Source organism: Trifolium pratense, linkage group LG7, assembly GCF_020283565.1.
Source record: "Trifolium pratense cultivar HEN17-A07 linkage group LG7, ARS_RC_1.1, whole genome shotgun sequence".
Lineage (NCBI taxonomy): Eukaryota > Viridiplantae > Streptophyta > Magnoliopsida > Fabales > Fabaceae > Trifolium > Trifolium pratense.
Window position 1 is genome coordinate 51,855,505 of NC_060065.1, and position 12,091 is coordinate 51,867,595.

Here is a 12,091-nt window from a genome sequence, read left to right on the forward strand (position 1 = left end):
TTTTGAAACAAGCTTATAAGCTCATATAATAAGCTAGAAGCTAGCTTATTTGTGTTACCAAACACACCCTAATCATTTTCGCATCGCCACATCTGTATACATTAATTTATATTGATGTGAACTCAGCCGCATTATATTCAAATTGCATATAATTTATTTTTAAGTGATACATTACTTTAATGTGTATTATTTAAATTAATCAATTAGACATGAAATTGAGGATCCAACATGAAATTTTAATTTGCAAAGTGACATTACTTTGTATAAGTTCCTGTAAAAGAAATTTGAAGAACGCAAACAGTGACAACACCATCCCACAAAAATAAAAATTTGAATGGCCTTTGGGACTCCTCTAAGGAAAAAGTTGAATAGTAATATAGCTTTCAAGACTTTGAAAGGACTCCCAATCAAAGTGGACAGCTCAAACCTAAATTTATATCCAAGTTACATATTATCTAGCACTTTTTTTTTATTTAAAGTAATTGATTATGAAAATGCAAATCATTCTGGAGCATCCGAGTTAGGACGTTAGCACAACATTTTTGCCTAACTTAAGTCAAACAAACTAGACTTCCCGCTGTGCATAAAGGAAATTTTTCCTTTGAATAAAGACGGTGACACAACATTCTTGTCGAACGACACCACGCACATCCAAAATATATTTTATACAATATTAATAATTGAATATATATAATTTTTATGTGTCTAAATAACACAACTCATAAAAAACTTAATATAGAGCTAGAGTACTAAATGACAAATTTGAATCTATTTGACTTCACTAAGCATCTACTTCCTCCGTCCCAAAATATAAGAAAAAATTGGTTAAAGAAAGTTGATGTATTTGGTTAAAATTTTGGACTAAATACATTAATTTTAGTTGACCAATTTTCCATTATATTTTGGGACGGAGGGAGTATTTGTTTGGATGGCAAGGGCTAAGAATCTCAGATTGGATCAGGACGTCATTTTATTCCCTTGCTTTTTTCTTGTGCGTGTTTTAGCGTCACATATTATAATATATAATATTGAAAGTTGAAACACATTTAATTATCGACAAAAAAAAATACACATTTAATTAACAATTAAAAGCAATCATATATATAAATAATAAATTGATATTAGTTTTTAGTCGTTGCTAATTCCTACGTATAAAAATAATTCGGATTGTACCAAAAAAAAAATCGGTTAAAAGTGGAGAAGATTAGACGTTATTGGTAGCAATAATCTAAACTTTGTACTTATTTAAGTTTTTACATGTTATCGCAGATATTTGAAGATTGTAGGGAATAATTAATAAAAACAATTTATAAATTATGACATATTCACAAGTTGTTTCAATAGCTAAAAAAAAAACACATCCAAGATAAACATTCTATTTTTCCTTTTTAGAATGTACTAGTTACAAGAATGAAGTGATATAAAAAATTAATAAATTTAGTAAATGTCAATTTTAGAAGTATTTTTTTTTTTATTTAGTAAATCAAATGTAGAAAATCACTAATCGTTAATTGATTCAGTGGTGATTGACGATGAACTTGGTAAGAAGTATCATAGTTCGATCCTCCACAATTATAATTAGGACGGGGCTGAAACCACTTAATGGCAGAATTGATCCCCGAACCATATTAGGCGGTCCAGTGACTCGGATACTGGTGGTAAAAATCAATAAAAAAAAAAATATTAAATGTAGAAAACCCTTTTGTCACAAAAATGAAAATGTAGTAATCAAAATGCCATGGATATCTTTTTTGTTGACATAAGCAAGAAAATGAATAGTATATATGAGCTTTGATTTAAATATAAAAAGAGGCATGAAGAGAATATACTATATATAAGCACGTCTGAAAATTCATTTGTAATCACTAAACTCTGATTCCTTTATAAGAGAATGGCCAAGTATTTAAAGAAAGTAGCATTCCTAATAATTATGTTGATGTTATTATTTACCAAATTGGAAAGTCGTTCACTTAATGCATTCATGAAGAATAGTAATATGAAGATCTCATCATCCAACGGTTGTTGCCAACAACTTATTCAAAAATCACATTTCTTGAAAGCAAGTTTTGCAAAAGCTGGTTTTAAATTTCGAAATCTCTATGGCTCCAAACGACTTAGTCCTCAAGGGCCTGACCCTAGACACCACTGATTTCTCTTATTAACTATGTCTATTTTCACACTAATTTATGATGAGTTATACAACAATGTTATATTGGTTTTCTTTTTATGAAGTTTTTATACAACAATGTTATATATAGTATCACTAATCTTATAATAATGATATGTTATTTATTTGATGATTTTCAATGAAGAAGTACAACTTATTGTAAACTTTCCGTTTACAATATTATCGTGACTCGTGAGTCAATCAGATTTATAGTTTTATATGATATTGCATGGAGGTAGCACCTCCCATAATATATTTTTTTTTCCATAGAAAAGTACAACTTATAAAACAATGTGTGAAAAATAAGTAAAGATTGAATGGCCAGTGTTAATCTCAATCTTTCATTTTATTTTTATGATTGTATTGTCACACAAAAAACTGAATGGCCAAAATTTCCTTTCTCTTTCTTTTTTTCCTTCGCGGGAGACGATACTCCTGTAAAAAATAGTTCTAAGATGTGGGAAACATTGAGGGAAGAGAAAGCCAACATTTGGAGACAAGATGATTTCTCTCCCGATCCCGTGATTCTTTTATATCCCTAAATTTGCCCTTGTAAAAAAATTCGGTTCGTAGAAACCGATTTTTTTCTAGTGCAAATTCAGAGTAAATTTTGATTTTTAGAAACCGAAACTTGTTTCAAGGCAAAAAAAAACTTCAATTTCTACAAACCGAAATTTTTTCTAGAGTAAAATTGGAAATTCAGGAAGTATAAAAGACACGCGGGGGGTCGGGAGAGAAAACACCTGGAGACAATGAGGGCAGACCCGACTGCCATGACCTAGGGCCCATCATTTATAGGGGCTCATTTTTTTTATACTTACCTACTATTATTAAAAAAAAAGTCAATTATATTTAAGGAAAGAAAACATACTATTATAAAAAAAAATGCCTAGAAAATAGGTGTTATTCAAAATGTGATTGAGGTTCAATTTTTTTTTTATACCTAGTAAATAATTAGGTATAATGGTAGGATTAAAATATGACCCTGCATAAGAACAACAAAAAGACGGCACCACTTGTCTTTGTTGAGTTGTTCCTAATTTCGGCCGATTGAGTTTTTTTTTTCTCTTTAATTTTTGCATTCTTGTAAGGTATGTATGAATGTTATAGTTTTTTTTTTTGTTTAGGTTTTAGCGCTGTGTTATTTTTTGTGTTCCTAATTTTATTAACAAATTATTTTATTTATTTTCTACAAATTATTAATACTTAACATGTTATTTAAATTTATTTTTTTGATATTAAACTATTATTATCTATTAATGCTAATTTTTTTACGGTATGTATTATTAATGCTTGTCTTGTTGTCCTTTTATTTTCCCTTTCATAAAAAAAATGAAAGAATATATATATTTTTTGGCGTAAGGTCCATAAAATGTCAGGAACGGCACTGAGTGAGTGATGTTGTTTTTGTTTTTTTTATTATGTGTTTATTTTAATTGGGCCTAGTAATTATTCTTCTATCCAAAGTGGGCTCCAACTACCCATTCAAGAAGCCTTATTGAACAAGTTGGGCCCAAAGTTTCTAAAAAATGGTCTGTTATTGCGGAAACAGTCATGACAACTCAATATAAAATAGTACCAACAGAGTGAACAAAAGTCACATAAACAATCATGATAAAATATAGTCGCGTGACTCGCGTCACAACAAAACTCTATTACTATCACAAAAAATGGGAGGAACAAATTTATTTATCACATTCAATTTTTTTTATTCTTTTGTCTCATCTAAAAACATTAAAACCTATCAAAGCTCCACTTACAGTGAGAATCACCGGAAAAAATTATCCAAAAATAAAGAATCTCAAAGCTCAAAGCTAAAAAAGTATCGAGAGATGACATTGATGAGAAGTGACAATCTAAAGATCAAGATCTCCAAAATTCAAATACTCCACATAATTGTAGAGTTTCCAATAACCATTACATTGACGATATTTTGAAGAGACATCTCAAAAAGAGCATGCATTGGATCAAAAGAAAGAAATATATATGTCATTTTTTAATTTGTTTCTCAAATTTAAACAAAAATCCTAATTAAATCAAGCTATTATTCATGAATGAACATGGTTAATGGCAATGTATGAGGAACTAAATCAATTTGAGAAAAAAAAAATGGAATATCATATTATATTATATATGCATTGATCAATGATAGAACTATTGGTATTACACTTATTTATCTTAGATTCTTTGACAAAAAAAAGATATTTTAAATTTTTTTATAAGAAAATTTCTTAATGTTAAATTTGGATCAACACATAATTATGTGGATTTAACACAGTTACTGCATGACGTAATAACTGTTTATGACCGTCCGATTAAAATGGATGGTTGTGATTAAGGTAGATTAGATCTGACTATTTATATAGAAGCCGTTTGATCGGAAATTTGTGGCCTAGATCTTTTACTGCGTGTAACTGCGTGAAGCAGTTACAGCAATGAATCCAAGTCGTAATTATGAAGCAGTTAGTGCTTTGTGCATATTCAAGCGGAAGTGTATAGGGTTTGTTTTTTGGCATGAATCTGGTGTACATCTATGATCCATTTCAAGTCAATAAAAATGGTTAAGATCTATATATAAACATTAATTTTAATAATAATAATTTTATAAAATATAAAATTGACACTATGAGTGGTTAGTGGAACTAGTCCTCTTGAAATAAATGCCAAAAAAAAAAACATAGATGTAGGGAGGATTTTTTTTTGTAAGGAAGCTAAAAAAAGAAAAGAAAAAAAAAAAGAGAGGAACTATTCACGAAGAAAAAATGTTCCCATTGCGTCGTTTCTAAGAAGATCACGAACGCCTTCTGGAGAAGAAGCATGAGTCAAGTAGTCGGCATATGAGAAAGCTCCAAGTTTAGCGAAGAAATCAGAACATTGATTCCCTTCTCTAAGCATGTGATAGAGAGAAACATTGGTTTATGAGAGTAGCTCTTTTATATCTTGGATCAATACAACATGAATATGATACTTTGCATGACGACCTTTGATGAGGTTGACACTGTGTAAAGAATCTGAGTAGCAGACAAGTTCATCGATATTCATGTCTTTGGCCAGCAAGAGATCTTGTAGATAGCATACAATTCAGCGAGCAAGATGACCCTTGAATGAAGGCTGAGAAGCCAACAAGATACACTACTAGAAAAACACATTTTAGTGACGGAAATTTGTGAGGGAAATATATCCCTCACGATTTGTAACGGAAATAGTGACGGAATCTTATATTTTTTAATAAATTAAAGTAATTAAGGTTTAGCGACAGAATTGGTGACGAAATAAATCCCTCACTAACAATCCGTCATAAAATTCCCTCACAAAACCTAACAAGTAATTGTTAGTGAGGGATTTGGAGAACAAAATTCTCTTTAAATATTCCGTCACAAATTGCTCTATTAATTTTCAAGTATTTCAAAGTTGTTTCTTAATCTTAAATCTTAATATAAAAAACGCACCACTCATCGGTGACGAAACCACTCGTAACGGTAGCGCTTCTCTCTGCTCGCCGAGTTTACCTCAACAACAATAATTATTCCTTCAACTCAATCGAGATTTTCGCTTCCTTCATTTCACAATCAACGCTGGATAATCTCTGATTAGGCTTTTTCCGTTCTTGTAATTTTCCCCAATTTGGTTTGAATTTTTAGTATTCACGTGTTTCGTGTTCCGATTCATGCGCTTTTGGATACAAATTCATTGTTATATAGCTTGATTCGCGCTTCATTCAATTTAATCGGATTTTTCTTCATTGCAACAATCAATCATCATTACTCAGGTTCTTTTCTCATTTCATTTTTCATCTTGTATTTTGTTTGCTTCTAATTTTGAATATCTAATTTTGTGATGTTTTTTCGATGATGATGATGATTATTATTATGATGATGATGATGATTATTATTATGATTATGATTATGATTATGATTATGATGATGGTTATGGTTATGGTTATCATGATGTTGATTGCGTTAGGCTGTGGAATTGTTGAATTGATATGGAACGGATCTGGTTGGAGAAGGAAGGGGTTCAAATTCGGAGTGTTTAGCTAGTTTTGAATGTTTTCTAAACATTGTGAGAGCACTAGGAATGTCAATTTCTTCTTTATTCATGTTCTTGATTTGATTATGTTGTTTTAGGGTTGGATAGCAACAAGGTAATCTATTTTAGTTATTTATTATGATTTGAAGCGTTGAACATGTTTTTATGAAATTGTTGTTATGATAGGTTGAAGAAGTTGTGAAGAAGATGGAAATTGAGTTTGGAAGTGGATGGATAGCTCATCAGCACTGTAAGGACGGTAAGGTGGATAATTTTCTAGCTCTGCTTCACCTTAAAAAACTTGCATGGAATTTTGATTGTGGTGTTGAATTGATTTTAGTGCAATAAAAGTGTATGTTTCAATTAGTTTTTAAGTTATATAAGTGTATGTTTGCAAATGTTCAATAATGAACTGTTTAAATTTATGTAGAAATTGTATTCATTTCAAATATGAATTCATTGTTATTTTATTTCTCTGAATTCTCTAAGTTCATATTTCATATGTGAACATGCACCATAACATAAACTGATAGACTATCTTATGTAAATATTTATGTTCACTTTTGGAAGTTATGATTTGTTAGTTTTAGCAAACTTAAGAGACATTCACAGTATGGTTTGATCCATGACTTTCAGGCTCCAGATTGATATCAATTCATCCCTATATTTCTCTGAGAACTATTGGATGTACATGTGAGTTAAATGCTCTATATAGATGTTTAACAAATAAATATATCACACTTTTATTTTACATGTATATAATGCTATTCATTATGAAGCGGTATTACTAGTGTAACCTTAATTATCGATTCTTAATTTGCAATACTGTTGTGTTTGGTCTTTACACTTCTCTTATTGTGCACATTCATTGAATTTTATTTTATTACAGGTTGGTGTGATCAGAAATCTGGTCCACTCCTCCCCCAATATAAAGAAAGAAGTTATTCTTGCTGGAGCCTTGCAACCTGTTATTGGATTACTTAGGTATATTCTCTATTTGAACCCATGAAAAATACAATGATCCCTTTAATCCTGTACCTCTTCTGCAACCCTACCTTCAACTTATATTGATATTATGATATCATAAAATTAATTATAGTATCTCCAAAGCTCCCTTTTCGCGGCAATAATCTTCCAAGACCAAAATATATTGCCGAGAAGTATATCTTCTTATTTATCTATGCTAATGGTGTTGTATATGTAACAGCTCCTGTTACTCAAAAAGTCAGAGAGAAGCAGCATTGTTACTTGGACGGTTTGCAGTGACCGATTCAGACTGCAAGGTAAACACAGACTTTAGTTTTCTAACTATCAACAATATACACCAAATTGTTTTAGAACAATTTCAAATGTTGAATTCTGTGTTAATCTTTCTGGATAGGTATGTGTTAACTGCTCTATGATGCTGTTAAGTTAGTTAGTTATTAAGTTGATGAGTTTGTTAGGGGTTGTTAAGCGCGCTATTTTGGTTATTCTTCAAAAGTCTTTAAATAGTCCTCAGTTGGTAGAGGAGAAAATAGCTTTTAGAATAATTGAGTTTTTGGACTGGTTATTTCAATATGAAAGGACAGGTGCTCCTTTGTAAACCTTTTGTATCTTCTTTTTCGATCTCTCTAGAGAAATAAGAAATCCTTCATTTGTTTGCAATCTTTATTCAGTTGAATATGTTTTTACACCATTATTCTAGGAATTCTTTATTGCTCAAAGAAAGGATCCTAACAGATGCTTAATGTGTTATGTCTCTCCAAAATTTAATTCTTATCTTCTGTTGAACTTGGTTTTTGTATAGGTTCACATTGTACAAAGAGGTGTTGTATGACCTTTGATAGATATGCTTCAGTCTCCCGATGTTCAAGTATGCCTTTGACTTTTATATTATTCTTTACTTTCAACATGCATATCAGCTAATGAAAATTAATGAAGGGAAGCTAATATGTTGGGGTTCGATAATGGATTAAGAGCCTAAAAGATGGAGGTTTCTAGGAATAAATTGAGACAAAGCTCAAGGAACCAGCATTGTAAAAAGTTCAATTTTTATGGTTTGAGTTGAATGTGTAAGGTTGTGGGAGCATTCCTTGTATAGTTGTTGTAAGAGTTCAAGTTTTATTATCCTTCAAGTCTTCAACTATTGTATGTTCACTATTTAGATTTGTGAGATATTTTTGTTTTGAGAATTTGGATGTAAATGTTTCAAGAACATAGTATATGTACTAAAACCACTTATGGTGTATATGAATCAAATTTGTGTATTTTGTTGATTATCAAAAAAAAAAATTTATAAGCTGTATTTTTGTTTATTAATATGAGATGCTTTTGGATACAACTAAATTTATTTAATTTTTTTTTTTAAAAAAATCCACATTAGTGAGGGAAACAATTCCTCACAAAAAATAGATTCTTTGAAATTAGTGACGGAAACATTTCCTCACAATTATATCCGTCATAAAATCCCTCACAATTAGTGACGGAAATTGGCTCTGAAATTAAATTTTGGTCTACCATTAGTGACGGATATTCTGCTTGTGACAGACAAAAACCGTCGCAAACTGTGACGGGTATAAAATTCCCTCACAAATATTTTGCGACGCTCGTTTTCTTTACGGATTTTGGGGACTCGCTAAATCCGTCGCTAAACTGATTTGTGACGGATTTTGTTGATTTTGTGACGGATTTGCTTCCTCTCTAATTTTGATTTTTCTAGTAGTGATAGTGGCCGAATGTGTTTCTAATAATACAGCCAAAATGGAGGATTTTGTGCCTATTTTATATTTTAAGTATTTTTTTCATAATTTTTTTATATCTTTAAGTTCAGCAAAAGGCAAAAATACTTGTAAAGTAAAAAAGGGCAAAAATATAATGCAGCTCTTTACATTAAATATTATACAGGAAAGTGAAGTTTTTACGTGGCAATCCGTTTGATAAAAAAGTATACTACTATAACATAATAATAATCACAAAAAAAGGTAATAGACAGACATAACATAAGTGGAACTACTAGTTATTATATACTCGCTAATTGCTATTTATTATTATTATTATTATTATTATTATTATTATTATTATTATTATTATTATTTTGTGAACATCATATTGTGTTGATGCATATTCATATATGATTAATTTTATCAAAATAAAAATAAAAATTTATACGACAACTTATATCAAAATAGATACTACAACACAAAGATTTTTTTTTAAGAGGCCATTCATCTTAATTATTTTCTTTTCCAAATACATTATACTGCGGAGCTCTGATGAAATTCAATGCATTAAATATCACAAGCTTGAAATATTGTGCGGCTGAATTGGACCTCTCTACAACTAGGGATGATGACGAGGTTCAAAAAATTTCTACTTATAATAAGTTAGTTAAAGACATCAAATATTACAGGGCCTCTCACCTAGCATATGGTTGAAAAGGAATAAAAATTACGTATTTTTTAATAAATTGATATATCAATTTTTGTTGATTCAATTGTGTGGAGCCACGCCCTTCTATTTTTTATTTTTTATTAATTATTATTCATTTTTATACAATGTTGATTAATTAGGTTAAATATCAAAAGTTGATCCGTATTCCATCTGAATCTAGCAAATGTAGCTCCCCACAAACCTGCTTTATAGAATTGAATTGAATATTTTAATGAGGATTTATTCTTCATTTCTGTGGAGCGACTGTGACCCTTAAGCCTTGGAAGGGATAGTTAAGCACTTAAGCTTCCAAACGAGGCCAAAGAGTTCCTATCTTTAGTAGGTTCTTTTTTTTTAAGAGATTTCTTTTGAGTATAGTTATTATTATCATTACAAAGGGCATTGGTTAATGGTTATCACTTATCATGTCAAAAATATATATTTTTTACAACTTAAAGATAAGTTGTGATCTTCATTATTTAATAGACATTAGAGAAATATACTCATTTCAAATGGCTAGAAACCATTCGATTACCCCAACGATAAATAAGTCTAAAAAGATTTAGATCCGTAATCTCATAAGTTATGGGTTTAAATTATGGTGTATTTTTATATTATTGGGTAACTAGTTACATCTAGACAAAATCTATCTTATATCCGTTTCTTATATATTTAATATTTTGCTCATTCATAATTGATGTGGATTAACCACTTAGAGTTGAATCCAACAATCTCTTCTTCAAGTTTGAGTCTTCTGCATCCTATACTTGCACTGCAATTATACCAATGAAATATGCGTCATGACTACATCGCCAAGAAGACTTACGACACTTATCCAATATCAGGATCCCACCCTCACTCCCCACCAATCTGAACCAGGGCTTTCATAACACTTGTTGGGGACTAGGGAGTATTTGTTAGATTTTTTATCCTATATTAATTTTATTTGAAAGTTATTATATTATTTTATATACAATTACATATATTAATTATTATACTAATTAAATTCCTTGACCATGGTGCACGTTTTCATTCATTCATATTGTAACGTTTTATATCATCATCATCATCCTCATCATCATAATAATAATAACTAGTTCTTTATGGATGTAACGTTAATATGTTTTCAAGAATATCCAATTTCTTATGCTTATAAGAAAGGTACCAAGAAGAAGTAGAGATATATGATGGAGAAAGAAAATAAAGAGAGAAAAGGATAGAATATTATGAGTGAAGTATAATACTAAGTTCCCATGAGTATCCAAAAATAGTTCGTTGAGACCTTGCTAATTCGCGTGCAGTGCTAGTAAGAGTTGACTTTTGTATCCTGGAGAATATTAGATATGAGACCAATTGCATCGGGTAACTTACCTGTGGTGGCAAAATACTCTTAAGCTCAATGCATTTGCACGCCTCAGTCAAAATCGATAAGCTTTTATTCTTCTCTATTTTATTTTATTATGTTATCAATTTTATTTTATGATGTATCATTTAATTGTACCAATGTTTATTTGATTTATTGTATTGAAATAATTCTATGTCTAATATTTTTTCCAACAATATTTTCATGAAGGAACAATGAGTCGATGCTTTAGGACTACAAGAAAGGAAGACATCATATCTCCACCAAAACCTTGATACATCGGGTATATGGGTCATTTTTCTTATATAGTGTTCAACATCAACTTTTTCATTTAATGTGAGACTTTTACTCACACTTGAAATATCATCAATATCTCTCTCAAGTATGAGGCTATCAATTCATTTTGATATTGCTCCTTTTCAAGCAAAAGCTTTTTCATCTATATCTACTTGCACCGTCATTGTGCTCCATCAACGGAGCATTTCACTTGAACACCTTAACCCATTTGATACAAGGAGTAGGTTAAACCACCGACTTTGATACAACTGTTGGTTCACCAGGGGGGGTCTAGGGGTCATCACAGTTTTTATCAATATAATTTGACACCACATCTTAACTCAAAATCGTATTAAGAAATTGGATATATGAGTCACCTCACTTATATAATGCTCAACGTGAAATTTTTTATTCAATATAAAATATTTACTCACACTTGAAATACCAAAATAACTCCTCAAGCGAAAGCTTTTTCATACATATCTAATTGCACCACCATCAACGACACTCGTCATCTAATCACCTTAGTCAGAAAGATTTTCAATACAAAAGTAGTCAATCAAATCATAGACTCTCATACCACTATTGAGTTATGAGGGTGTTCGGGATCATCAAATTGAGCTTTGAATAATCAGATAAGTGGAATTGAATCACCGCATCTTAACCCAAAATCTCGAGACATTTTGTATATAAGTCCTCTCATTTATATAATGTTTAACATCAACTTTTTTATCTAATATGTGAATTTTTTTTTCATCCATATCTACTTACACCTCCATTGTACTCCATCAAGAGGACATACGCTTGAACACCTTAGTCATGAAGGCTTTTAATATAAAGCGTAA

General features: G+C 30.5%; 1 protein-coding gene across 9 annotated transcripts; it reads left to right on the forward strand.

Annotated features, from left to right (window-relative positions):
- The first annotated feature begins 5,376 nt into the window (after positions 1-5,376).
- Positions 5,377-8,470, forward strand: LOC123897981 (ARM REPEAT PROTEIN INTERACTING WITH ABF2-like). Of its 9 annotated transcripts, XR_006805164.1 has the most exons (7): positions 5,752-5,936; positions 6,131-6,311; positions 6,383-6,455; positions 6,833-6,889; positions 7,086-7,180; positions 7,404-7,479; positions 7,986-8,051. XR_006805164.1 is itself a non-coding variant. In XM_045948820.1 (5 exons), the coding sequence occupies exons 2-5, from the start codon at positions 6,404-6,406 to the stop codon at positions 8,013-8,015; spliced, it is 258 nt and encodes an 85-aa protein (XP_045804776.1). In that variant the 5' UTR covers positions 5,377-5,936; positions 6,383-6,403; the 3' UTR covers positions 8,016-8,470. The 9 variants fall into 9 exon arrangements, 3 of the variants coding, with proteins under 3 accessions (XP_045804776.1, XP_045804778.1, XP_045804777.1); XR_006805166.1 differs by lacking the exon at positions 6,131-6,311 and having other exon boundaries at positions 5,379-5,936; positions 6,383-6,460; positions 7,986-8,470; XR_006805165.1 differs by lacking the exon at positions 6,131-6,311 and having other exon boundaries at positions 5,383-5,936; positions 7,986-8,470.
- Positions 8,471-12,091: the final 3,621 nt, after the last annotated feature.

What these genes read in the sequence shown, in the direction of transcription:
- LOC123897981 (XM_045948820.1), top strand. Translation starts at nt 6,404, where the DNA reads ATGGAAATTGAGTTTGGAAGTGGATGGATAGCTCATCAGCACTGTAAG. An exon ending in AGCACTGTAAGGACGGTAAG is followed by an intron (nt 6,461 to 7,085) that starts GTGGATAATTTT and finishes ATTTTATTACAG; the next exon opens with GTTGGTGTGATCAGAAATCT. An exon ending in CCTGTTATTGGATTACTTAG is followed by an intron (nt 7,181 to 7,403) that starts GTATATTCTCTA and finishes TATATGTAACAG; the next exon opens with CTCCTGTTACTCAAAAAGTC.